The sequence below is a fragment of the Mustela nivalis genome (genome assembly GCF_964662115.1).
Source record: "Mustela nivalis genome assembly, chromosome: 18".
Taxonomy (NCBI): Eukaryota; Metazoa; Chordata; class Mammalia; order Carnivora; family Mustelidae; genus Mustela; species Mustela nivalis.
In genome coordinates, this window is record NC_139037.1 from 12,602,243 (window position 1) to 12,629,336 (window position 27,094).

The window sequence follows — 27,094 nt, forward strand, 5'->3', positions numbered from 1 at the left end:
ACCGTTCCTTTCCAGCCTAGGAAATGCACATTGGATTAAATGAATAGAGCGAGAAAGGGCCCCAGGCGGGAGGTGTGCGTGGAAGTCCCTCTGGGGAAAGTGTCTGCAGCCATCCCGAGTCCCAGGTCTCAGTTACAGACCGGGTTCTCCGAGGCAGAGCTGGGCCAGGCGAGGGCCCTGCTTTGGAGCGGCCATCCTGCTCTCCCCCGCCCCCAGCCAGGGCCACCGCGCCCAGAGAAGACAGGCGGTGGAGTTGAACATGGTGAGGTGGTGGCCTCGAAAAGGGAGGACGACCCCAAGCCGCTCTGCTTGGAGCCAAACCCTGTGTGCAAACAAGGCAGGGCAGTCCCGGATCTGCTGCTGGAAATGCACAGCCATGGCCCAAACCACCCTCGGCCATGCTATGCACTCACGAGCGCAAGACTGAGTTTTGGAAGGAAATATGTGGCACCAAAACAGAGGCTACTCCTGGGCAGGAGGTGGTGGTGACAGGGCTTACATTTTATGCTACGTCTTCTGCACTGTTTGGATTTCTGTCTTACGTGGTTTACATTTTTTTCAACACGAGCTAAGAAGGAAGTTCTTCTGGGATCGTCTGGACTCCATCAGAGACGTTCTCAGGGGAGGTGCAGGGAGCAGGGTGCCGGGAAGGGGGCGCCTCCTTGGAGGGTGTCCGGGCTCCCACTCCGGCCCAGACGGCAGAGTGGCTCTGTCTCTCTGGCGGGGGCTGCTGCACATTTGCAGATTTAACAATGGAAACATGCATTTTACAAATGAGAGGATCAACAGCAGGGAGATGGTATTTTTAGCTACCGTGGCTCTTTGCTTCAAAGGCGTAGGCTTCATCTAAAACCAGGCAAACCTCCTACAAAGTCTGCCTGTTTGCAAGGAGTGATTAGCATAATACGAGCAGGAGAAAAGGCCTGGCTCCACTCGGAGGCAGGAGTGCCTACTACATGGGAGGCTTTCTCTGGAAATAGAATCACTTGGAGAAAGTCTCAATGGAGATGAAGCCCCTGCCTTCAGTCAGAGCAGGAGAGCTGCCCCACGCCGCTGGCCGGGGAGCCCAGGGTCGTGGGTTCAAGCAATGTGCAGTGTGAGTACATGTCCCTGTGCTGCGCAGGGCAAGGCCACCCTCTGGGCTGTTGTTGCTAGCATCACTGGGGCCCCATGCAGGCACCTTCTTCTAGTAGAAATACAGAGGGTCTAAGGGCTGTCTTTCCAGATGCCCCTGGTAGGGCAGAGCCGAGTGAAGGCTGAGGGAGAGCGCGGACTGGGAGACTGTTGGGGGCAGGGTGCAGACAGAGCAGGACTCAGATGATGCAACCTCAGGGAGGTGTCCTCCCTGGAGGTCATGCCAGGGCTCCCGGCCCCTGAGAAGTGGCACAGCTGTGGGTTAGACTGAGCTGTGGCCCCTGGTCCCTGTCCTCATGCCCCTCGGGCCTCAAGCCTGCTGGGGTCTGTGCATCCCGCCTTCCTCTCTCCAGGCTTCCCTGTCCCTGCCCCCTGCCCTGCCATCCTGCTGGCTGGGGAAGACTAAACATGTGGAGAAGCTTGACATTTTCTCCCAACACCACAGAAATGCAATGAAATCTGTGACCTTCCGAGAACCATAATGACAGATACTCATTCCGGGAGCCGAGCTGGGGGCAGATATCGCCGGGCAGCTGCTTGGTCACACCAGTCCCAGAGCCCCATCCTGGGGAGAGTGTGACCTTGGGCAGCAGTGGGGGACCGGGGGCAGAAAGCAGCAGCACTGCTGCTATTTCAGACACTCCTGGCCTGAGAGAGAGCAGAGGGACTGCAGGGGCGGGCAGCTGACAGAGCAGCCCCCAACCCTCAGGGTCCCCACGGCAGTAAGATCACAGGTCTTCCTGCGGAGGATCAGGGGACCGGGAAATACTCCCAGGCAGGGTGCGCAGCTGAAGATCTAAGAAACCAATTACCACGCTACCGGGGGGCTGGGAGAAGCAGAAGGATGGGACCGGGGGCGGCTGCTCGGGCTTCAAGGGCAGGAAGGAAGTGAGGTCACTCTAGGAAAACTGGCCAACTGTCTGGGCCAGAGGCCACTGACATAGGTGGGCAGGGGGGGCTCCTTTGGGAAAGGGGCTCAAAGGAGGGGCTCAGCTCATGGAGGAGGGAGAAAAAAGCTGACTCTTCTCAGGAGAAATGACCGGACAAAGCCAGCCGGCTGAAGTCCCAGGCACCTGAACTGGCTGAAGGCAGGTCCCCTAAGCAGTTGGGGCGGGGACATCTGGGGTGCCGAGAATGTTTTTAAATTTAGTCCAGATTATCTGCTCAAACTGCTGCTCCCAGCAGCACTGAATCTTCTGGAAGATGTAGCAGCCCAATCCCTTGACAAGTAAGATTCCTGAGCCACTCCTTAACTAGTCTTTGGTGTTTTGGGAGGCTAATGGTGGGGACGAGACCGTAGTAAGGTCACAAGATAGTAGCACGTACGAGTCTCCTCCTGCACCATGTGAGCCCTGGGCCCCACTTCCCTTCTGTTCCCTGGATGTTCTGGAAACATGGCAGGGCAGGTGGGGCACCCATCCAACTCAGTGTGGCCTCACACAGACTTGCAGTCCTTCCTTGGCTGGGGGAGATGGGGTGCCATCCTGCAGACTCTAGGGGCAGCCACCTACCAGTGGTTTCTCCTCTCAGGGTCTTATGCATGCTCACGGCAGGTGGAGAGAGCTTTTTGAACCTGCTCAGGCCCTTCAGTGGTCCACCAGGTGCCCCAGGGCTGCTCATGAGACAGCCAGAGGTCCCAGGGGTCACTCCCAGCTCCCTGGGGTGCCAGGGCATGGGCCCCGTGGCTTCTGAGAAGACTGCTGGCTCCATGAGAAACCTCTTCTCCTCCCCACCCTCACCCAGTCCCTACTTCTCTTTCGTGGCTCCAGTTAGACAGTGTCTCTTTCCCGAAGCTTTCCTGGACCCCTCCATCTGGGGCTGGGCATGACCCCCACCCCATCTGCTCCCCCAGACCACCATCGCTCCTAATGTTTGTGAATGTCCCTAAGAGGGCAGGGACCAGCCCTGCCCACCATGGTGTCCTCGCCAGTGGGCACTGAGACAGGTCCACTCAATGACAAATGGCATTTCCTGGCCGCCCCCTGGGGAGGCGGGGGCAGCACTGGGCAGAGCCTCTTATCGGTCCTCACCGGGGAGGGGCCGGGTGCTTGCTCCAGGCATTTCCATTCTCAGAGACAGGACTCTCGCCTGGCCTGACAGCTGTGGCCTAATTTCCAGGGCTATACCCAGGCTCCTTATTTTAACCCACTTGGTATTTTTCATTCCTGAGGCATGGGGGGTGGGGATGGAGCGGGATTGGGGAATGGGGGAGGAGTGGACAAATGGAAGAGATGAGCTCAGTGGGGCTTGGAGGACTCAGGCATTCTGGGGCAGGAATGTGCCAAGAGGGAAAGGGATGGGGAGAGGAGGGCCAAACTGACTTGTTTTTTAAATTTTAAAAAGAAAAAAAAAAAATCCCCAAATCCTACCCCCTTGATTTTCCTCAGTAAGCATTTTCAGCAAGGTCACAAATGCACTGGCTCTATAGATTTTTGGCTGCAGACTGCATTTCAGGCAGCCTTTAAAAGCCAATTCTTGGCGTAGCTTCAGCTGAGCCCGAGGAGAGGGAAAACTAGGGCACACTTTTATGCTCCAAGAAAATATCGGATCCAGGTCACAGTTTCCTGGTTCCCCTGAAGCTGTGGGGTACCCCCCTTAACAAAGCCCACACCTGAGGGACCCCCCCACCCCCGCCCACCGCATACAACCCTTCTTCCCCTCTGCAGTTTCCTCCAGAGCTCGGATCACAACAGCAAGGACACACATTTATCGGTCACTTGTCACCTGTCTGCCTATGTCACTAAACTGCTCCCTCGGTGAAGGGAGGGATGGGTTCTCCATCTAGTGCATGTGCAGGGCTGGCGTGGGGCCCGGCAGACAGCAGGAAGTCATGGAAAGGACCTTGTGGAGAGTCAATGTCTGACCCTTAGTCCCAGTGGGGCTGGCCGAGCTTGTCCCTCTGACAGCACCCCAGGCCCATCGAGTCTCCGTCTGCATGTTGTGCTGTTTCGGCTTGGGTCTGCCTAGCCCAGGCTGTGGCATGAAGGCAGCACGTGCAAACAGTCTGGAAAAGTCAGACCCTCTGTTTCTTCCGTGGGAAAGAGTCAGTTGATCTGTAAGGTCTCTTCTGGCCACTCCAAACTAAGCCGAAAATCCAGACGGAGACTCTCCTGGTCTCTCTTCAATCCCGTGTCTAACTCCAAGTCCACAGCCAGCCACACAGGCCATGGCCTACAGCCTCTGGCGGGGCGCAGTGTTCAAAAAAGTAAAGAAGCCACAGAGAAGGATCAGCTGGAGGCTCCCCTGCTTGCCCTTGGGGTGGTCTCTGGGAGGGTCGAGGGTCACCAGGCACTACACAGCCCCACCCTTCCCCCCTTCCTGGATGGAGGGGGGATTTGGCTTCTGCTGCCGCCCCACCGTGGGCTCCGCTTCACGTCCCCCTTCAGGCCGCATACGGACCTCAACCACAGCGTGGACACCAGCTGGGGCTGCCTCCCCCACCTGCGGTCTGCGGTGCTGGTTCCCGTGGACAACTGTTCTTCCCCCCTGCACCTGCGGGCGGGCCCACGATCTGGTCCCGGACCACCAAGGCACGGCACTTCCCTGGCCACGGCGACAGGTCCGTGAGCCCCAAGCCCAGCACTGCAGCTGAAGGCGGCGCCATCCTGCCACAGGGTGGATGGCCTGCCTGCGGGGCGCTGACGGAGCAGGAAGAAGAGCCAGCTATGGAGGTGGGAGGTGAGACCAAGTCCTAGGGACACGAGCCAATCCTTGTCCCTGACCGCACACTCCCGCCCTGTCCCTCGACACACAGCGAGAGCGGGTTTTCTGTCCCGCGCAGTCAGGAGCCGTGACTGGGCCGCCCTGAACAGGGCAGGGTCGAGTTCAGGGGCAGAGGAAGAGAGGACGCCTAGGGTCACGTGCTGGTTTGATCAGTGGCTTTCTCCCTCACCCTTCCTCAGAAGGGCCAGCTCCAGACTACGGAGGGAGCGGCCGTGTCAGAGCGAGCCAGCAGCTGGGCAGGGGGCGGCCGGGGGTGGCGGCCAGCGACCCACCCAGGCCCGGGTTCCGAGCTCAGATAGCATGAAGAGACGGCAGATGCCACTCATCACAACCGCCGTCACAGCTACCGGGTGCCGGACACACTTCGGAACATTTCTTGTTACGTCATTACACCCTCCCGAGCATTCACAGGCGAGAGTAACGACCCGCATCTTCACTTTCCACGTGAGACAACCACTCAGGAAGCAGACACGCCGGCGGGCCCCCGGGGCTGCTGCTGGTCGGCAAATCCTTTCTTTTCTCGTGGGCAGAGCGGCCCCTTTCCTCTGGGACCTGTTGCTCCCCACTCCACGTGGGTTCTGGTCGGGCCGCCGCTGGCCCACGGGGTGGGCGCATGACCCAGCGTGAGCCACTGAGCACAGCCTGCGGGGACGTGGTGGCCATGTCTACAAGCCTTGAAGGGACCAAGACAACAAGGCTGACCCCAAACAAGGGCCGAGAAGAGAGACCGCACTGCCGGCAAACGCCGAGATCCTGCATCTTGCTGCTCTCTGCCTCTGTCTGGTCACACAGGCTCGTCAAGCCCCTTGCTCACTGCGGTACCTGTGACCTGGGTTCCTACCTCCTGTCACTCAGAGCACCCACCAATACGGCTAGGTGTGTGGTTCCCGACCCCAGGCTGCAGACCACCGCCGGCCAGGCTGTACCCGGAACCCAGAAGCCGCTGGGGATCAGCTGGCTGGGAGAAAGCACCAGCAGGCCGGACTAGGTGCCCTCCAAGACCCCTGGCTAGAGCTAAGAACTAATACCTTGGGTAGGAGGTGAAGTAATATTCCAGCTCGGTGAGAATGCTGGACAAACGTCACCCAGAAACAGGCAGCTTTATGGTTCGTTTTAGGAGCTCCTAATCCCCTGAAAAAGCACCACAGAACATAAAGGCTAACTGTGAAGGAAAACTGATACCTGCGCGACATTAAAGATCGGTAACTTCTACTTACAAAGAGACACTATCAAGAGAACGATAAGGCATGCTGCGGAGTAGGGGAAGAGGACTGTAGGGTATACACCTGAGAAAGACTTGAATCCAGAATACATAAAGAATATAGACGGAACTTTAACAAATAAGCACCAAAACCCAATGGGGAAGTAACGTGAAAAGGCTCATCGCAGAAGAGAATATCCAAAAGGCCAGTAAGTGATGAGAAGTTCTCCATTAGTCTTCAGGGACGCACAAATTAAAACCACAAGTGGTATCGCCAAACACCTGAAGGGCTAGAAGCCAAGACTGAGGACGCCAGGCGCTCCTGAGGATGGGAGAGCTGTGGAGCTCCTGGACAGGCCACGGGAGTGGACACCGATGCAGCCACCCCAGAAATATCTCCCAAAGCTAAACCATGTAGGGCTCTGAGCCAGCCACTCTTAGACATGTGTCTAAGAGGAATGTACCCGTATGTTCACGTTAACAGCGCCAGACTGAAAGCAAGCCAAGGCCCCGACAGGAGCAGAACGGGTACACGAGTCTCGGTATCTTCATACCCGGAACACTCTCCAGAAGTGTGAACTACTGCACATCTTTTTTTTGTTTTCCTAAGATTTTTTTTTTTTTTTTTAAGTTGACAGAGATCACAAGTAGGCAGGGAGGCAGGCAGAGAGAGAGAGAGAGAGAGAATGAAGCAGGCTCCCCAGAGCCCGATTCGGGGCTTGATCCCAGGACCCCGGAAACGTGACCTGAGCTGAAGGCAGAGGCTTTAACCCACTGAGCCACCCAGGCGCCCCTAACTTCTGCACATCTAATAAGGGCGACTCTCACAGACACAAAATGCATCAAAAGAAGCCACTTTGTCAAAGTACGAACTGCGGGATTCAGTTTATATCAAGTTCAAAACCAGGTAAAACAAACCTGTAGTGTTAGAAGTCAGGATAGTAGCTACTCTGGGGAGGAAGAAAGGGGTCCTAACTAGGAGGAGACATGAAAGGGACCTCTGGGTGCCAGAAATGCTGTACTTCTTGATCTGAGTGCTGGTTACATGGGTGTAGACATTTTGTGAAAATTAACTGAGTGGTAGTACACCTATGATTTGTGCACGTTGAGACAGTATGTTGTTTTTCAATGAAAATTTACATTGAAAAAGTCATCACAGGCATCAAGGCTTGGAGGGAGGTAAGGCTGCCACACTGCCCTGATCGAGAGAGGGAAGAAGACAGATCTGGGCGCTGAACCGGTTAAGAAGGGAAGGGGGTTCTGCCAGAGATGGCAGAACAAGCAGAAAGAGCAGAAAACCAGTGAGAACTCCTAGGGACGGAGCGGTTTCTGAGACAAGTGCTCCTTCGAAGCCACACAAGGGCCGTTCTTCCTTCATGGGGAGGGGCTGGATACTCAGGTGGCAGACTGGGGCACAGGGGCCCCTCTGAGGACAAGTTCACTGACGACGAGGCCGAGGATGAACTAGAAACAGGTGTGCCGTTACAGACAAAGGCAGCAGCTCTCTGGGGGAGCACGACAAGGAGGCTCCGGTGTCTCCATGCCAGGAAACCCATCCTGCGGGAGGGCAGGAGCTGGGTGCATGGCCCAGAAAATGGAGAAAGACAGAACACTAAGCGCATGGGACAGCAGCCTCCGAGAGGAGAGAGAGGAAAGGCTCAGAACAGACAGCATGGGACGCCCGGCAGGGGAGAGGAGAGAAATGAGGAAGACTCTGGAGTGCATCTGAAATCCATCCCCACCCAGCTTCAGCGAGAGAAGTTAACGTGGACGGTGCAAGCAACTGCGGTGACCCGGAAGGTAGAACGTGTCATCTGGGAGAAGGTGGCGGGGCGGGGGGGGGAGGCAGATCCACTTGAACAAGTAGAAACAGAGATTTAGACCCAGAAAGACACTCACAGTCTAAGTACCAAGCAGTTCCAATGAGATTATGTCATCTAAATATAGGCCGGAAGTAGGCCAGGATAGCGGATGGGCAGCAGGCTGGAGGCCGGGGCCCAGAAGGCAGGCAGGAAAGGACATGCAGATTTACTCAGCATTTCACTTCTGCATGGGAGGCAGTGGCCAGAGGGATGGCAGCCCTGGCAGAGGCTTCGGTGGCCACATCAGGAAGGGTCTTGGTGGGCATTTCCTGTGGGTTAACACCCCTGGGTGAAAGGGAGATACCATGAGGGAGCACAGCTTCCTTCCCGGGAGGGCTGAGGAAAAGCAGAGTCCAGTCTGGAAACCACAGTTTTCCCAAATGACCTCCACACCCAAGTCTGGAAGAAACCAGGTCACCCCGCTCTGGGGTCTCTGACCGGCTACCCAGCAGCTCCATGGAGCATGGAGCAGGACCCAGGACGGAGGGCGGGGGAGCGCTCCTGGGAGTTGAAGCTGCCGACTTTTAAAGGAAGTGCCATTCTCCACTTTGGACCGCAAGGGCCGCGTCGGTGGGCCATCACAGCCTGGGTTACAGAGCACCCTTCCCCGAGGGCCATGTGTACTCCTCGTGGGCCTGTGCCCGCCTTTGGAGGCTCAATTCAGACCCAAGTTTCTCCCAGGTGAGAGTCCTTGGAGACGGAACCACCATGCAGGCTGAGACAGGAACCCTCCTCTGTGGAAGGAGCAGCTGTTCTAGGCAGACTTTCACAAACTGCACACGATAGAGACCTTCTCTACATTTTTCGGAAGACAGGGGCAGGGTCTATGTGTGTTGGGGGTCCGGCGGGGGGGGGGGCGGCAGGGTGTGTGAGTGCGTGTGTGTGTTTTCATGGCTCCTGCTAAAGGAACCCACTTGTGGGGAGGAAGGGGAGAACCCACACAGAGGCCCCCAAAACCTAAGCTGAAATGATACCAGGATAAAAGAAAGAGCTTCCTAAGAAACATTCTACGATGGGTGAATGGGATTCACTCTGGAACTGCTGTTCCAGAAGGAGTTCAGAGGCACCTTTAAAAGCAAGGACACCCTTCTGTCTGTCCTGACTCCGATGCAGCCCTACCCCAAGGAGGCAGGAGGATGCAAACGACTTCTAGCGGCCAATTCCTGCCACTACTTTGTTAAGATGCTACTTATGATAGCCGTCAGCTACGTGCTAATTAACTAAGCTATCTGACTTACCAAGGTCAAAACTTTGTTGGTTTTCTGGCATCCTTAGGTAAAGTATAAACAGATCCAGACAGTACTGCCGATTCCATCCGGAAAAGCTCTCAAGCTTCAGAAGGAAATTCATTATCAAGTTCTCAGCCACTGGCAACGGCTCGTGACAGTCACCCCCAGCCCTGCAGGCTGCCTGAGCCATGGGCTGGGGAGCTGATGCTTTGTAGGTGCGGCGACTACCAGAAAGTGCTTTTAAGCTGAGGCTGGGAAGAACAGAGCAGGTGCCAGCACCTGCGTGCTGGGGGTCCAAAGCATGCTGTGCAGGGGCACCGAGACACCTTTCCTGCCATCCCTCCTGAACCCTCACCCTGTCCACAGGGGCTTCTCGGGTCACATGGCCTCCCACCAAGTTCATCTGTGACCTCTAACCTCCCATGAGCTCTGCTAAAGGGAGTGGACCCTTGGCCTTCTTCCAGTCCCCTGTCACAGGGATCCACTAGAACCCTTGAAACATGGAGAAGCTTTCCTCTGAAGTGCCTCAGACTCCGCACACACCGTGCAGGGCTCCCTCTGGCCAGCACTTCCCCTGTCCCCTGCCGTAGGACCTAATTAATCCCAGCCTTGCCTGACAGGGCCCACCACATGTGGTTCCTGTTTTCCAGAAGAAATTATGCCCTTCTTACAGGGAGTGCCCGTGTGTGTGTGTGTGTGTGTGTGTGAGAGAGAGAGAGAGAGAGAGAGAGAGACAGTGGGACCCTGGAGAGTGCCTGGAGGAGGCAGAGCAAAGCCACTAGCCTGCTTCCAGGTCCCAAGCCCTCCCGGGTCACAGATGGTTCTGTGAGGTGCTGGGAGGTGGCACCTTTCCATGGGTTAGGAGACAGTGGCAATAGACCAGGCTGGGCTCTTTGGGCTGCATGAATTTTGCCCGCCCCAAGGACATCTTCGTATTTCACCTTCGAGGGCGGACTCCTCTCTCAGTCTTGTCTGGCATGTCAGATCGTGCCTCCCCGCCAGTCACGTACTCTCAGTGCTGCTTCCAGTTAGATCAAAGCCAAGAGCAGGTTGTGCAAAAGAGCTTCTGCCACACACTCCCTTTGCTGACCTGCATCTCAACAAAAGCACCCCAGACCCAAGCACCTGCATCTCAACAAAAGCACCCCAGGCCCCTGGTCTCTGGGGAAAGAATGACTGTGGAAACTTCCAGAAGATGCACACAGGAGTCAGGCAGACTTACTTCAAGTCAGCAAGAAGAGAACCTTCTGAGAGGAAAGTAAGAAATTCCTTGGAAGAATTCCTCTATCCTGGTTCAGGTCCTATCTCCTTCCCCTCAGCTGGGGACCCCATCAGTATGGCTTCAGACAAATAAAATCTCAAACTCCACCTGCATTCTGGGTCCCTTCTAGCAGACAGACTCTGGCTGGCACATGTTCGTCAAGGCAATTTATTTTTATTTGGAGTAAATGAATGCACCCCATTAAAGGGGAGAGTGAAAGAAAGCAAGGAGAGCCTCTTAGCAGCTCTCTCCTGCGGGCTGGGGCCAGAGGCAAGGTGTGCTAGCCTAAAATACCATTCGAACCAGGGATCTGGGTCTTGCCACGTTACTTGGATTCATCCTGCATTAGCATCAGCACCGTGGGCTTTGGGTAGGGGCGCCTGGCTAAGGCCCCCTGGCACAAGTGGCGCCTCTGAAAACTGTAGGGGGGGTAACCAATGTCAGTGAGCTCCAGGGGCTGGGAAGGTCTGGGAGGACACAGAGTGAGAAGGGGAGCGGGGTGGGGAGGGTCAGCCGGTGTGGGCTGCCCTGGCCACAGTGGTGATGTGGCCCTGGATGACAGCCTGTCTCACGGGTGACCATACAAGGACAGCAAAGTGGAATTCCTCAGTTATAGCAAGAAAGACAGATGCTTCTCAAGGCCCTGCCTGAGATGCAATTAAAAACAAGTCCAGTTTCCAGTGGCTTCCTAGGCCTCTGGCCCTACCACCCATGTCAGCAGCCGATCGATCTCCCTCACTCCCCATCAAGCACGGGGCAAACCCGGGGGTGGGTGAGGGGCAGGGCGGGATCAGGAGGAGTACATCACAGGCGCTGTGAGCATTTACTGAACTGGAGCGGCTGCCATGCCTGTGTCTATCAGAGTCTCGAGAGGAGGACCAAAACGAACCAGAAGCTTTATCTCAGGGCTCCTCTGGGTGCAGGTCTCATGGAAGACGCAGGACTGCCTCCTGCTCTCCCACTTGGGCCCCCAACCCAGGCCCTTCAAATGCTCTCATCTTAGGGGCACCCGTGTCCCCGGGAAGGGTGCTCAGGACCTCATCCACCATCGATGGGGCTGGCTGGGGTTGGAGCCTTTGAGTTCACAGCAGGCACTCGTTAAAAAGAAAGCATTCTCTGGCAAGTCCTCTCTGGGAGGCAGCAGGGAGGAGGGGGCGGGGGAAGCACAGTCGGTTAAGCCAAAGGACGGCTGGCCAGAGGGCCATCTTGGCGGGCGGAGTGGGGTGTCCCAAGACTCGCTCACTTCCCAGCACAGAAGCAGGCCTTGTAAGGATCACAGCTGTCGGATCACGCTGCAGTTCCTATCAGTTTATCAAAGAAGCTGCGTTTTCTCCCTCCTCTCCCTTTCTACTGAGTATAAGTGGCCCGGTTCACGGGAAAACAGCCGCGCGCTTGTTCTGCCGCATTGGCACGGAGGGCGGGAGGAGGCCGGAGGAGGGAAATGTACACCAACACCTACTCGGGGCAGAGCTGTTTTAACGGGGCCGGGGCCGGGCCGCTGGTGGGTGTCTGAGGTGCTGGGGCCGCAGGCCTGGCGCGCCAGGGCCAGCTCTCGGCACAGAAGCCTTAATTACTTCGCCCTCTCTGGAGTCTGGTTTCCCGTCTTCACAGACCACCCTGGGAGGCTGAGGCTGTGTCACGAGGCGGAACAAGAGCTCCCCTCACCAACCTGTGCTGAGAGTGAAGGCGCGCACCGTCTTATGCAGCCCTCTCTGCAAAATGAAAGGCTGGCACCACTGCAGATCAGGTCACGTGACCAAAAACTGGAAGAACTGGGATTTGAACCCAAGTCTCCTGGACTCCAGTAATTGCAATCTTAATCCGGATCCCCAGGACCTGTGGGGGGGCCCATGGGCCCCATGCCGGTGGAGTCCAGGGAAGGGGGAGAGGCATGGGGAGGGCTGCGGGCTGCCCACATCTGGCACCCCTCCCCCATGTCCCCTTCCCCACTTGTGGGCTCCGCTTCGCCGCCTGCAGCTGAGAGGAGGGCCTGGGCCCACAGCGCACCTCAGCAAGTCTAGCCGAGATGAGGCTTTGGAGCCACGGGCCTCCCCAGTTCACTACGCAGCTAAACTGTTATGTCCATAAGATAACAAGGCCGTATGGACACAGAGGAGGTCTGACCCGCCCAGGAGCCTGGGGGGGAGTCTGGAGGCCCCACTCCCACCCCCACCCCCCAACAGAGGTGCAGCCTGGGAAAGCTGTGTGGAGGAGAAGAAACACTCCAGGGTCCCGAGGGAAATCAAGCATCTTCCTCTATGCCAAGACGCCCACCAGATGTTTGTCTTCAGCAACTCTGGCTGCTCTTGTCCTGTAGACGGCAAGCCCTCCTGCTCCCCGGGCTAAACACACTACTGTAGAAATGACGGCTTTTCACTGGTTTAACACCTGAAGGAGAGGGTTAAATCACTCTGTTTCTTATCAGGCCTGCGGCTTCATCTCAGCACTCTGCACAGACCACTACTATGCTTTTCTTTAAAGCTGTCAGCAAAAAAGAAGGAAATGAAATGAGAAGCAGACCGGCAGGCTGACGCTCCCAACGGCCGCTCCCCAGCAAACTCGGCTGAAGGGACTCACTCCCCCGTCTGATCACAGGAAGGCAGAGAGCCCGTGTCTTCAAGACCTCCTCCACGTCTGATGCTGTGCTCTGTGCCCCCCCAAGAGCCTAGACTGGCTGGCGGGGACTGTGACCCAGGCTGGTCAGCGGCGGTGGGCCTACAGTGCCCGCGCTGCACAGGGGAAGCAGGTGCTGGTGCTGCTTCTTGCTGGGGGCGATGGCAGGCTGGACAAATGACGCCAAGGACCAGGAGGGACAAGTGGGAGGGGCCTAGCCCCGAGGTTCCTTCCATCCCGGCCCACCGGGTTCCTACACCAGGGCCCAGGGTCACAGGCTGCGCAGAGCCTCGCAAGGCGCCCGGCCGCTGCACTCTCTCACGGAGGCGATGAACGGTGAGTGCGGAATTAGCAGAGCACGAGGGTCTGCAGCTCAGCTCCCACCAAGCCTGGCAGGCACGGGGCTTCCTCTCTTTCCCTCTACAAAATGAGGATGCCCATCCGCCCAGGAGGCTAAGAAGACACTAAGCAGGTAAAGCCTCACCACCCCGAGGCTATAAATGGGAATATGCAGTGGCTGCTGGGTCCCCAGCTTCAGGGAGCCCAGGGTCCCTGAGCAGGAGGGGAGGACACCGACGCGGGCCCTTGCTGCGCACACTTCTGCTTGGTGCAGCCTGGCATTCTGCTGACTGCTCTGAGTTCGCTCTCTCCGAGCCCCCTGATGGGACAAGGGAGGCTGCTAGAGGATGGAAAAACCCACCAGTCAGGTTCTCTGGAGGGGAACTAGTTACAAATGCCTTCTTCAAAGGCCTCTCTCATCAAGTGAACGGACATGTCTGCAGTACGGAAAACCACGTAAAATACACTGTCACTCTTGTGGGGACAGACTGTCGCTCTCCCAGTGGGGGGTCTCCTGAGCCACTTCTAATCTCCACTTCAATCCCACGGACTGTCCAACTTGATGTGAAGTAAAACGGGCAGTCCTTCCCTTCTGGCCGAGTGGGGTAAGAATCTGCTTCTGTCCCTGTGTAACTGTGGGGCTCTCACCTGGGAGGATTCTGCTCCCAGGGGCTCGTGGGCCTGTCTGGGAACATTTCGGATGTTCCAGCTGGGAGGGCGGGTGCCGCTCCACAGCCCACAGCCCACAGGACGGGCCGGACCACCAGGGACCGTCCAGCCCCAACGCCAACAGCACCGAGCCTGCGAAAGCCTGCTCTCCATGACCTCAGAAGAGCAAGAGGGCCGGGACAGCCTCCCACCACCACAGGGACACCTTTGGTGGTCTGGACCATCAGAAGCCCCTCCCCCTCGATGGGCAGAGACTTCGTAGTCCTGCTGTGGCCTTCTGGCCAGGCGGGCCTGTCCCCTCCTGCAGCTCGGTCCTCTGACCCCACGCCCTCAACTCCACCCTCAGTCCTCAAGCGAGGGCCTTGGCAGGCAGCTCTGGATGAAGAGGAAAGGGCCTGCTCTCTCCGTTTCCCTCCCTCGGCTCACATCACGGCGGGGCAGGCTGCTGGCACGGCTCCCGGCAGAAGCTTGTGGGCCTCACCTCCCCTCGCTGCCTCCTGCCACCCCGTTTTGCTTCTTCCCACCTCTCAGGGCCGCCTTCTCAGCCTCCTCTCCTGGCTTCTCTTTCTCCCCGACCACCACACACTGGCGCTCCCTCGGGCTCGGCCTCAGGCCCCTTCCCTGCCTCCTCTGCCCCTCTTTACCCCTGACCGTTCTTCTTCCCTAAGAAAGCAAGCTCCGCGAGGACGGAACCATCTAGAGCAGTACTCGGCAGAGTCAGTACTCAGTAATACCATCTGCTGAATGAATGAGTGAGTGAGAGAAGGAAGGACTGAGCTATCCATTTCCACTTTTCTCTCTTGGGCACAGGTCCCTCTTCTCAGAGTCACGGGGCGCAACCTGCTTCATTCACCATCTCTCCTTTGATGTTACCAAAGCAATTCCAACTCAAACATGGGACCCTGCTCCCTCCAGAGCTCCCATCACAGGGACTACCACCACCAGCCAGAGTCCTGGTGTCACTCCCAACAGCCTGTCCCCTCAGGCCCTCACGTAATCAGTCACTAATCGATGATACATCTTACAAATTACAGAATGGTGCCGCTTCTTCCCATCCCCTCCCAAGCAGCCACCATCTCCCACTTGGACAACAGCCCCCCACTGGTCTCCCACACGTCCGCCTTGCTGTCTCCACCCACCCCTTCTCCTCAGCAGCACAGGAATCTTTAAAAACACAAATCCGGTCATACCGTGTCCCCCCAACCCAAGCCCCTTCAGCGGCTCCCTCTGGCCTCGGGGAGAGGCCTCCAACCCCGGTGTGGCCAGCAAGGCTGGGCCCCTCTCCCGCTTGCCCTGTGGATCACACAAGAATGAATGCTCCGTGTTCTTTGCTGACTTGAAGACTCCGTACAGGCTGGACCCTCTGCCAACAATCCTCCAATCCCCAGACGCCAGAGAGCCTCAGGAGCCTTCCCGACTGCACGCACCACTGTCTAGTCAGCTCCCCGAGCACCCTGGACGGCTCTTGAACCCCATCCCCCGCAGAGGTGCTTATTTCACGGGTCAGGGTGAGAGCCCTAGGTGACTGACAGGAAGCTATTGCTGTAGAGCACTGAAAGCTACTCAGACTATTCCAGAAAACTTCTCTCCCTGGCTTTGTGGGGGAGCCTGGAGAAATCTTTGCCCCATCTAGATTTTGGTCACTTTAAGGTCACACTCTTCTGTGACCCTGGCTACTTGGAGCTGAGGCGGCGGCAAAGGGCCAGAGCTCGCCATGTTGTTGGTGGCGGGCGTTCTAGAGGCCGACAGTGGCCGGAGCCCTGGGACTGGCCAAGGCCAGGCTCACACGACTCGAAATCCCAGCTCCGCTAGAGCGACTGCTGCCACCAACCTTGGCCAAACGCCGTGCGGGCAGCTGGGCACCCTTTTCGTGCTCCATCCAGCTCACCTACTTTCTTTGCCAAAGACTCCAACAAGGACACACGGACAGGACCTTTAACCTCCAGGGAAAACAGTGTCTCGACAAGTGGAAAAGTAATTCGTTTGTTCAAGAAATGGCGACATGCACCTGTCCCATGTTGGCAGCACCAGCAGGCCCGATGTGAAGCTGGGGGCGCCTCTGCTTCTTTAGGAGTAAACGCGAAGGAAAAGGAGGGGAGAGAAGCGGAGGAGAAAACGGCCGCAGGCAGCTCCGCCCTGGCGTGGCGCGAGGTGAGAAAACGGGCTGTGCGGAAGAGAAAGCGCGCCGAGTCTGACCTGATGATGAAAGCGCCTCTGGCCTCCAGGAGCTTGCGTTCACTGCTGAACCTCTTGAGAAGGTTGATCATGAACTTATAAAAGTAGGAGTTCATGGTGGGGGTGGAAGGAGAACATTCTAAGCCTTTGGTACCTGCAAGAAAGGGACAGAGCCAAGAGTTACTGTACGGCCCACAGCATGGGGGGACCCCCATGGAACATATGCCGTCGCAAATGCCAGAAAGGGGGTGTGTTGGGGGGTGCGGCTGTGTGCAGAGCAAGGTGAGGGAAAACCTTCAATCCAGGGCCTCGGGTCGACGGCAGGAAAGCAAGGACTATACAAGTACATGAGAACAAATACAACTGCTTACTGTACAAACACCCACTCACGGGTCCCCCTCTCCAGCCAGCCCCCAGTGACTTAGCAAACATCTCCTATCTCGGAGACCCACTGCTACATGCTGGGAAATTTTTATAGAACACACCTGGACCTATCATCCCACTAAATAAAATGCACCTGGACTTCATTTTGGCTGGTTAAGGACAGGTGAGAAATCGAAAAGAAGAAAGGGGTAAAACTGGCATACGACCTCGACAGTCAACAAAACACACGCTCCTTGGGGCGCCTGGGTGGCTCAGTGGGTTAAGTCTCTGCCTTTGGCTCAGGTCATGATCTCAGGGTCCTGGCATCAAGCCCCTGAGTGGGGCTCTCTGCTCAGCAGGGAGCCTGCTTCCCCCCCTCTCTCTGCCTGCCTCTCTGCCTATTTGTGATCTCTGTCAAGTAAGTAAATAAAATCTTAAAAAAAAAAAAAAATCCCAAATCCAGAGTTGGCTTGAGAACCAGAAGCACATTCGGAGTAGCCCCCGATAAGCATCCTAGCTGAAAATACACCGAGGGCCAGGTCCAGTCCCCCCAGAGTCCCAGCCCATCACGGGTCCCTCCGCAAGGTATCGGTCATGGAGGGGATGACAGCAGGGCTGATGGAATGCCTGGCTGATCCCCACGTAGTACATTCATATGCCCCATGCGATCTTTGTTTTTTCTTTACCACCCATGCTGACCTCAACAGCACTGTTGGGAAGGTGTTAAGGATGGTAAGAATCTTCACTCCCTCTGCCCAAGGCACTAACAGGGCACAAAACGCACACACGGCAGCTTGAGATACCATTCACGTATCATGAAGTTCACCCTTTTCAAGTGTACACTTTAGTGTATTTTACGACAGTATAGTCATAAAATCGTGCATCGATCACCACGAATTCCGAAACATCACCCAAAAAGAAACCTTGTACCCATTAGCTGCCCCTCCCCATCCTCCCCTCCTCCGGCTCCTGGCGATCATTAATCAACTTTCTGTCTCTGGATTTGCCTCTTCGGGAAATTTTGTACTAACGGAATCACACAGTAGGCAGCTTCTTTGACTCGGAGTGTTTTCAAGGTTCATCCACACTGTGGTACATATCCACTTTGTATTCATTTTTGTGGTTGGATAATACTTCATTGTATGGATATACCATATTTTATCCATTCATCAGTTGCTGGATATTTGGTTGTACCCACTTTTGGCTATTAAGAATAATGACGTGGGGCCCCTGGCTGCCTCGGTTGGTAGAGCATGTGACTCTTGTTCTTGGGGTCATGAGTTCGAGCCCCTCATTGGGCGCAGAGCTTACTTAATTAAAAAAAAAAAAAGGATAATGCTGCTGTGAATATTCATGCATAAATTTTTGTGTAAACATGTTTTCATTTCTTTTGGTTGTATACCCAGGAGTGGAATTTCTGAATTACGTGGTTACTCTATATGTAACTTTTAAGGAACTGCCAGACCGTTTTCCATAAGGGCTAGATCATTTTACATTCCCACCAGTGGAGTGTGAGATTCCAATTTTCTCACATTCTTGCCAACACTTGTTATTACCTGTCTTTTGATTAGAGTCATCCTCATGGATGGGAAGTATCTCATTGCGGGTTTGATTTCCATTTTCTTGATGACTAATGACACTGAGCATCTTTTTATGGGCTTACTGGTTCTTGCAGATCTTTGGAGAAATGTCTATACAAGTCCTTTGCCCATTTTAAAACTGGGTTATTTGTCTTTTTATTGCAGAGTTATAAGAGTTCTAGATACATGTCTCTTACCAAATGTATGATTTGCAGATATTTTCCTCCATTCTTTTTTTTTTTTTTCCTTCTAATGTCCTCCATGGTGTTCTTTGAAGCACAGGATTTTAAATTCTGATAAAGTCCAATTTATATATTTTTTTGGTTGCTTGTGCTGTTGCTGCCATATCTAGAAAGTATTACCTATTCCAAGGTCATAAAAATTTACTGACATGCCTCCTAAGAACTGTTTTTTTTTAAAAAATATAGCTCTTATACTTAGGTCTCTCATCTATTTTATTTTTTGTATATGGTGTGAGAAAGATGTCCAAATTCTTTTGCATGTAGATGGATACCTAACTGTCTTAGTATAACATGTTATCTTCTTTTTACTTTATAGGTGCTTTTTTTCAAGAAGTGTTTTTTTGGAGTTTATTTATTTATTTAAGTAATCTCTATCCACAATGTGGAGCTCAAACTCATGACCCTGAGATTAAGAGTCACATGCTCTTCCAACTAAGACAGCCAGCTGTCCTGATGCTTTTCCACATTGTATTTTTTCTAGCTTTATTGAGATAGCATTGCCTATACCATTATAGAAGTTCAAGGTGTACAACGTGTGGATTTCATACCTGGACACATTGCAAAAAACAGACACCACAGCACTCTGGAGTCAGCCAATACCTTCCTCATTGCACATAATTACCTTTTTTTTTGTGTGTGTGAGAACATTTACCATCAACTGTCTCAAGAACTTTCAAGTATTATAGTATATTAATATGATAGTAATATTAACTATCATCACTGTTTTGTATGTTAGATGACCAGAACTTATTAAACTCTAACTGGAAGTTTGTATCCTTTGACCAGTATCTCCCCAACATGGTATCTTTCTTTCTTTTTTTTTTTTTTTAAGATTTTATTTATTTATTTGACAGAGAGAGAGAGATCATGAGTAGGCAGAGAGGCAGGCAGAGAGAGAGGGGGAAGCAGGCTCCCCGCTGAGCAAGGAGCCCAATGCAGGGCTCAATACCGGGACCCTGAGATCATGACCCGAGCTGAAGGCAGAGGCTTAACCCAGCTGCCCACCCCAACAGGGTATCTTTTTTTTTTTTTTTTTTTAAGATTTTATTTATTTATTTGACAGAGAGAGAGCTCACAAGTACGCAGGCAGAGAGAGAGGAGGAAGCAGGCTCACTGCCGAGCAGAGAACCTGATGCGGGGCTCGATACCAGGACCCTAAGATCACGACCCGAGCTGAAGACAGAGGCTTAACCCACTGAGCCACCCTGCTGCCCACCCCAACATGGTATCTTAATAGGCAACCAAGAGCTACCATTTACCAGGGACTTATTATGTGCTATGCGTGTGTAAAGTCTTCACACATAGCATCTGATTAAATCTCAAAATAATCCTCGAAAATATGGGCTACTACTCTTCTCATTCTACAGGTAGAGAAGCTGTGAATTAGACTGAGGACTATCCGAAGTCACCGAGCTGACGAGTGGTGGTCTCGGAGTCCACGCAGCTGGTTTTAACAGCTCCGCCATGTTGCCCATCACTTGGGTGCTGGTGTTGGTGCAGTCTGGGGTTAGCAGGTTAGTGGGCGGTATGTTCCTAAACAAGGGGGAGAAGACTGGAATGAAGGCCCTGCCAAGACGGAGGACAGAGAGACAGTGGCACTGGCAGAAGCTGTGGAGGAAGCACCTGGCTGCAGCCCTCTGGGAACTCAGGGAGGACACCAGGGCAAGCACGGTGGCCAGCAGAGACATGTGGGCCATTATGCGCCAGGCTGGCCTCTCTCTGGCCCTGAAGTCCTGACTTCCTGCCCAGACCAGGGAGAGGATGGCCACATACCTGTGTAGAACAGGGAACCAAGCTTGGCTGTGAGGGTCTATTGGGTCCCAGAAGCATCAGCCCCCCCGCACACAACACGAATGTACGGAACCATCCACAGGACCAGAAGCAAGGCCTACAGAGGCCCACGGGTTGACTTCACAAGATGCCAGTGGCCAGAAGAAGCAGTAAAACCCTCCTTTCAGGAGCTGTCTTTTTGCTCAATTCAGACTTCCCTGATGTCCTTGCACGGTGTGACTGGGAACGGGAAGGGGTGCCTTTCTGTTTTGTTTTTCCCAGCTGTGAATTACTCTGTGAGGATTCCTTACTAGGAGCCATACCTTCAAACTATTGTTTTTCAAACTACTGTCCTTTCTCCGGAGAGCCTCCTGGACAGCCCCTGCGAACTGTGTGCAAGGGGCAAGCCTCAAGTAAGAAGCCCAGTCCGAGGGCAGACCTCAATGAACTTCTTGATGTTTGCAGTTCGTTGTTCTGGGTCCCTGCCCAGAACAGCCTGGCCTGGGAGGTCCTGAGTGACTCTGGAATGGCAAACAGTCTCTGCTCCCTGGCCCAGAGGGACTGTTTGCAGAATCAAGTGTCACATTCTTATAGATCGAATTACCCCGGGCCCAGCTGGGGCCGATCTCTGAAGAGGTGGCTGCAGATGCAGCTGCCAGAGGCCCTCCTCCCCGTCCCCGCACTGCCCCCGTGGTGGCCTGGCCGCACACCCCCAACGCCGGCTGCGTGTGTGAGCTGGAACCTTTTCTGTGCTCATCTGTGAGGGCTCCTGTGTCCTTGTCCCCTTTTTTGCTTCTGTATGTGCAACCCCAACCTACATCATTTCCAGGCTCAGGGTCATTTAGGTTCCAACATATTCCAAAGGACAAAGGTACCCAAATACGGAGTGACCATAAAGAAATCTTCCACAATGTGGGGCTATGGTCTCCATTCCCAAGGAGCTGGGTATCGCGGGCAGGCAGAAACATCGAGTGCGCTGTTCTAGAGTAAGGCTTTGGAGTCCTGGTTCAGATCAGATGTCTGCCTCTTACTAGCTGTCCAATTCTGGGCCAGTTTCTCCCCCAACCCTCAGTTTCTTCATTTGTAAGGTGGGGCCAATAAGAACCCCTTTCCTTTCATTCAAATAATTTTTTTTTTTTTTAAATTAAGTAATCTTTAAGCCCGAGGTCGGGCTTGAACTCACGAGATCAAGAGACTGAGCCAGCCAGGCACACCCAGTAAGAGACCCTTTAAATGAGACAAAACATGTGATGCACCAGGCCCGGGGCCTGCCGCACAGTCCATGCTCAGTGAACAGGGGCTGCTGCTATTAGCAAACACGCCAGAAGCCGGGGCACAGCAAGGGGCGGACTGTGCCCGTCTCCCCCTCTTGGAATAGATGACCAAGGGCTGCGGGACAGTCTGGAAAGTCTCTTGAGCGGAGACTTCAGATCTGGGACGGTGTCCCAGGGCTCTGCTGGGAGGCAGGCAGGCTGTGAGAAGATGGGATCACCTGTGACTGTCCCCAGCCCCTGCCCCACATTTGGGGAGGGAGATCTGCCCGCCCCTCGGCTGACAGCTGGCCTGAGATGGTAGGAGACAAGGCTTGGGGCTGCTCTGAACACATTCTGGTCTTAGTCATAGCCCCCTCTGGGCCACACGATTAAGGCTCAACGACCAGGCCCGTAGGGCAGCCCCCGGAGTCGAGGCTCCCTCGCAGGAGGGAGAGGAGCAGAGCGACATCTGGGAGAAGCCCCGGCGGATGACTCCCTCCCGTTCTCACGGTGCGGTGGCTGCTGGGAAAGCTTCCACAGCTCAGCCCTCCCGGCGCTCCCGTGTAAAGACTCTTCGGAGAGCAGGAGGCTGCGTGCAAACCGAGTGGGGGCCGGGCGCCTGCCTGAGAGCCAGACCCGGCGGATGGGAGTGTCCGGGAGCTGCCAGGGCCTGCAGCTGCTGGGCAGGGATCTTTGTCCCTCAGGCTGTCCCAGCCGCCAGAACGGGCTCTCTCGAGGAGGAGCCTGGAAAGCTCCCTGCAATCCCGGCCCAACTGTGTCGAGAGGGCAGGTCTGGGCAAGGGCAGGAAACCCTTCCTGGGTGGGTTGGTTGAGGACAGGGTCCCCTTGGGGCTCCCCATGGACAGGGCGAGGGCCTCCTTGGTCTCTCCAGCCTCCATTTCCCACTGGCTCATCAGCCCCTTTTCTGAGGAACCAGCCCCTCAGGCCCAGCTGGCTTGAGACAGAACCTGCGAGAATCAGGGCTGCAGGCGAGGGAGGAGGTGGTGGGGCGGAGAGACGGCAGACTCATGCTGGGAAGTGTTACTACAAGGAATGACAGGCCTTTCTGGGCTGAACTCACGTCTGCCCAGCAGCAGCGCACAGTACCTCTCCCCGCCTCTGGCTCAGCCTCCACAGCCGGGCAGGCAACCAGCCTCTTTTCTCCCACAAAAGCCACCTCTGCTGGGCTCTCCCACAGGTTGGGGCCCTGGGCCAGGTGCCGCTAGTCCTTTAGGAAGAGGCAGAGCCTGGACAGGAGCCCAGCGCCCAGCTCTGGGCAGGTGCCCCAACACTGTGCCCTGGGGAGCTGCAGGGCCGCCAGGGCCGGGAGGCTTTCGCTCGGCGGCACTGACAACAGCCTTGCGGGCCCGCTAAAGACGGGGTGCCAGTTGTTCTGGCTGGGGCCCAGCAAGGGGGCTGGGGACAAGCGGGCCTTGGGTCTCCAGAGAGGCATGCTCTTCAGGGGGCCCGGGAGCGCGGGGTCTCCATTCCCCGACCCCGCCGGGGACCGGCCCCTGAGCTGAATGCCGCCCACCTGGCACTCCTCGTTGGAGAAGTCTGGACAAGCGGCTCTGGCAGGAAGTGCCCATGACTGCTGGCTGGCCAAGGGGCAGACAGATGCTGTCGGGAGCGCTGGGAGTACAAACCCAGGCTGGTGGGGTGGGCGGCCAGGGAGCCAGCCGTGCAGATGGTGCTAAGTGAAACCTGATGTGGCGACATGAGGATCCACACAGCGCCTCACAAACAGCCTTCCCTGGGATGCTTTAGATTGAGTTTTGTGGCTATGACGCGAAGGAGCCTCACATGTCAGGATAAAAATAGCTCTGGCCTCAATAGGCAAAACGACTTACAGTTCAACAAAACCAGATGCAAAAGCCTTCAAGGCCCGGCCCAGAGCCGGCGGGGTCCCTGCTGGCTCCCTGCCCTCTCGCCCGTCCCCTCCTCCGTGGGGGGGGGGGGGCGGCATCTGGACCCCGCCGCCCAGAGCGTGTTGAGGAAAGGCCGGGAGGCCGGGGCAGATCCAGGCCCTGTGGCCGACTGGCAGGGCAGGCTTGAGGAAGTGACACCCTCTCTGGGGCCACTTCCTGTCTGGGAACCCCACGGGGGTAAGGAGCCTAGCACAGTGCCTGGCACGGGGATTCCTCCGGGGCGGGGGCTGCATGACTGGGAGGCTGGCACGGAACCCAGGGACACAGGTGGGGAAGGCGCAGCTTCCCTTACGGGATCAAGGGGCTGGAAGAAAAGGCCTCGGACTCCAAGCAGCAGGGTCTCTCGAGGCGTGGAGCCTGCTGAATCGGAAGGCCCAGGCCCCAAGGCCACATGGATAAAAGGGTGGCAAAGACAGTTGTGACAACAGCACCCTTGGGACTCGATCTAAGGGGCAGTTACCATCTTTGCTGTGAGCCGGCCCAGCTGAGGCGGGGGGAGCCCTCGGCCCTGGGCAGTGACCCACATCTGGGGGGCTTTCTAGCTGCCTGCTTCAGAGGAAGAGTTAAGCTAATGGGCCACGGCAGGTCCCTGGAGGAATTTCCAGCTGACAGAGCAGTAGAGAGGGGCGGCGCCAGGAAAGACTGCTGCTGGGGGTGGGGGCAAGGGCGGCACTGGAGAGACACAGGAGGAAGGGGCCTGAGGGCCATCTCGGAGACCGAGCCTGTGCTGCAGAGGGCTAGGCTGTCCACCTGGCGACAAGCAAAGACCTGCACAGTGGTGCTAGGGGAATGTTCGATATGGCACTGGTGACGGGGCGGCTGGGTCTGGCATCCCCTCCTTCCAGCATGTTAATGACTCTGAAAGGTCAACTGTGGGCATTCCGAGAGGAGTACAACTTAGAGCCTTCTGACCCTGGCACCCAAGCCATCTGGAAGAGTATGTAGGAAGGAGGCCTTTTAAGGCTCCAAGAGCAACAGAGAAGGCTTTTGGGGCTGGGAACTCGTCTGGTGTGGCTGGAGGAAGTGGAGGCAGGAGGCATGAGTTGCTGAGGCCACTGAGGCCAGAAGGGGGCCCCTGAAGTCACTGTGCAGAGGAGGGCTACCCTCCAGAGATAGGCCAGGCTGGGGCCGTGGCCCACTGCCCCACAGGAGAAGCATGGACTGCTGGCCTGGCCACCACTGCTCTGCTCCCCTCCTTGGGTGGTAGAATTTTCCAGGGCTGGCCAAGTGCTTTTCTCCTCTAAATGTTGGGGTGAAGACAGGAGACTCTCAGGCTGGGCTCCTGGGTCAGCACCAACACCTACTACAACCTTCCTCTCCCAGCTAAGAATGACAACAGTGCTTTCTCTCACAGTTGTCGTGAGGAGTCGAGGGGCTAACCCACAGCGAATTTCCGTGAGGTGACACTCTGGACAACATCGTCCGGTCCTAACAAGCTTAATGTATTACAGTTACCGTTACTACTGGGAACAATGCCCAGGGATGGCTTCTTGGGTTTCTTCTAGAACTTGTTTGTAAATTTGGCCACACCAGCCAGGATGATAAGGAACGAAATGGAATCAGAATATTTCATCTCTGCCCATTTTTAGAGCCGGGGTCAAACTCCACCTTGGACCAGAGAACCCCACAGGGCTCAATGATGTAAGCAGTTATCCCATTAAGAACGCGCCCACTTGGCTGGAAGGAAAGGAAAGGGAAGACCGGGTTTTGGGGGCAAACATCAGTGCTGGGCTGACCTCTGACCTCAGACAGCCACACTGCTGTGGCGCCTGGCCAAGGCCGCTCCCTGTCCTGCAGCAGGAACATCCAGGGTCCAGGAGGGCCCAGCATGTTTCAAATAAGGGACTGATTCCGGAAGCCTCCTACTTCTGCTGAGCCTTTGGCTTGAAGGGGGCTCATCACCCCCTCTCCTCAGAGCGTAGGGGGCCTCAGCCGGCGTCCCTGAGTGGAGACGGGCAGAGAATGCACAAAAGCTGCCCACCCAGAGGACCCCCAAGAGGTTGTTTCCATTTCATTTCACCAAATCGCAATTAGGAGACAGCAGGACTCGGGCTTCCCTCAGGGCTGCCTACCCAGGTAGCCCCCTCCTGAATGCCCCCGAGGTGAGCCTCTTCCAGGCCTGGGGCTCTGTGAAGGTCAGCAACCAAGTGGTGGTGGGAGAAGCAAGACCATCAGCTCTGCCCTGGAGGGGGCGCTGTCTGCACAAAGCCAGGTGGGAGGAATGCCCCCTGCAGGCAACTCTGCAGGCCCCAGGGACTGCAGCCAAGGTGCCTTAAGCCCCTGAGGCAGCTTCCCAGGTGGTGATGCTGCCCCAGCCCTCGCACTAAACCTGCACTATTTGAGTTTACAGACCCAGGGAGCAAGCAGGCTGGGCCACTGAGCTCCTTCCAAACGCAAGGATTTCATCTTTGCTCCACTCCCTGCCTCCCTGGCTTTCCAGAAAGACCCTTCCCTGCAGGGGTGGGGGCTCTCTATCCTCAAAGGACATAGCACAGCAGAGCCAGAGGAAAGCCAAATCCAAACAGGAAGAGGGGCTGGCCTTGTAGCCTCTGTCCACGTGCATGCCCGGATGGAAACAGAAAGAATGACCCTCTTGCATGCCTGAGAAGCCCTGGGAGAAGGAGCAGCCCACAAATGAATGACTGTACACTTCCTGCGTGCTTTCTGACCCAAACAGCCACCCCCCACGTCCTTGGTGCCTGGCCAGTGCCTTCCGCAAGGCGGCTGAAGCAGGAGAGGGGATGGGGCCCAGCTCTGGTTTCCTGTGCTCTTCTCTTTACTGGTTTGAACTTGACCTTTTGAAATCATGGACCCACTTAAAAAATCTGGTGCCAGCTGCGGACGGGCACGCACGTGTGGTTCCCACACTCTCTGCAGGGAACATGTCTCAGGCTGAGTGCACGTGGTGGCCCACAGTGCTGTGGATCCTTGAGGCAAGAAGTGATACTGACTGTAGGCACTTCCTTAGTGTTCTTTCCAGGATGGAATTTCTTCCATCTGGCACACTTGGTTGTTTTTCTATGAATTCAGGGTGAGTCCCTGGCTGATGTGAGCCAGTCCGACAGCCCTGGTAAGCTGGGGCAAATCTTCACCACCTCAGCCCCATCAGCAGCCCACCCACCTGGGCAGGGCCAGGAGCCAGGGTTCCGAGCACCTAGCTGTCTGAGACTCCCCTCAGCTCCTGCTCTCCGGCGGCTAAAAGGGGGGCTCCTGGAGCTCCCAGGTCTGGGCCTCCCCGGGGCACATGCCCCGCCCACTCCAGCAGACCTGGGCCCTGAGTCATTTGCCAGCACATCTCTCTGCTCATGAGTAAGCACTTTAAGAAGTCATCAGCTACTTGGTGCCCAGAGAAAGAGGCAAAACACCTTAGAGGTAGAGGGACAGATCTGGGAGTCCCGGAGACTGAGACAGAAGTCTCCTTCCCCTGCCCAAGGCTGCGCTGCCTCAGGTTTGGCCTCCCTCACCCTGAGGAGGAGAGAAGATTCCTTCCGGACAACTGCTTCCTGTGGAGGGAGATCTGAGGGCTGGCTCCGACCCACAGGATGCCTTCTCCTCGCTCTGCCCCTCTTGCAGTCACTTCTCACCCTCAGCCCCTCGCGGCTGCTCCTCCGCCCTCTCACCGAGACCCCACCCCCACGCCATGCCTTGCTGCCTACACTCAACCTCTGGCATTCTTGCCATCTGTCCCAGGGACTTAGGGGTGCCGAGCGCTGACGTGGGACACAGGATGGAGAACGAACTCCCGGGCTGCG

The 27,094-nt window shown here is 55.9% G+C and overlaps 1 protein-coding gene across 1 annotated transcript in view; it reads right to left on the minus strand.

Moving 5' to 3' along the window:
• The window catches only part of VAC14 (VAC14 component of PIKFYVE complex), a 98,991-nt gene that overhangs the window by 22,217 nt on the left and 49,680 nt on the right, over window positions 1–27,094 (minus strand). Inside the window, exon 14 of the mRNA XM_082712221.1 lies at window positions 16,228–16,360. Within this exon, the coding sequence (XP_082568347.1) occupies window positions 16,228–16,360 (133 nt within the window). The remainder of the gene's footprint in view (window positions 1–16,227; window positions 16,361–27,094) is intronic.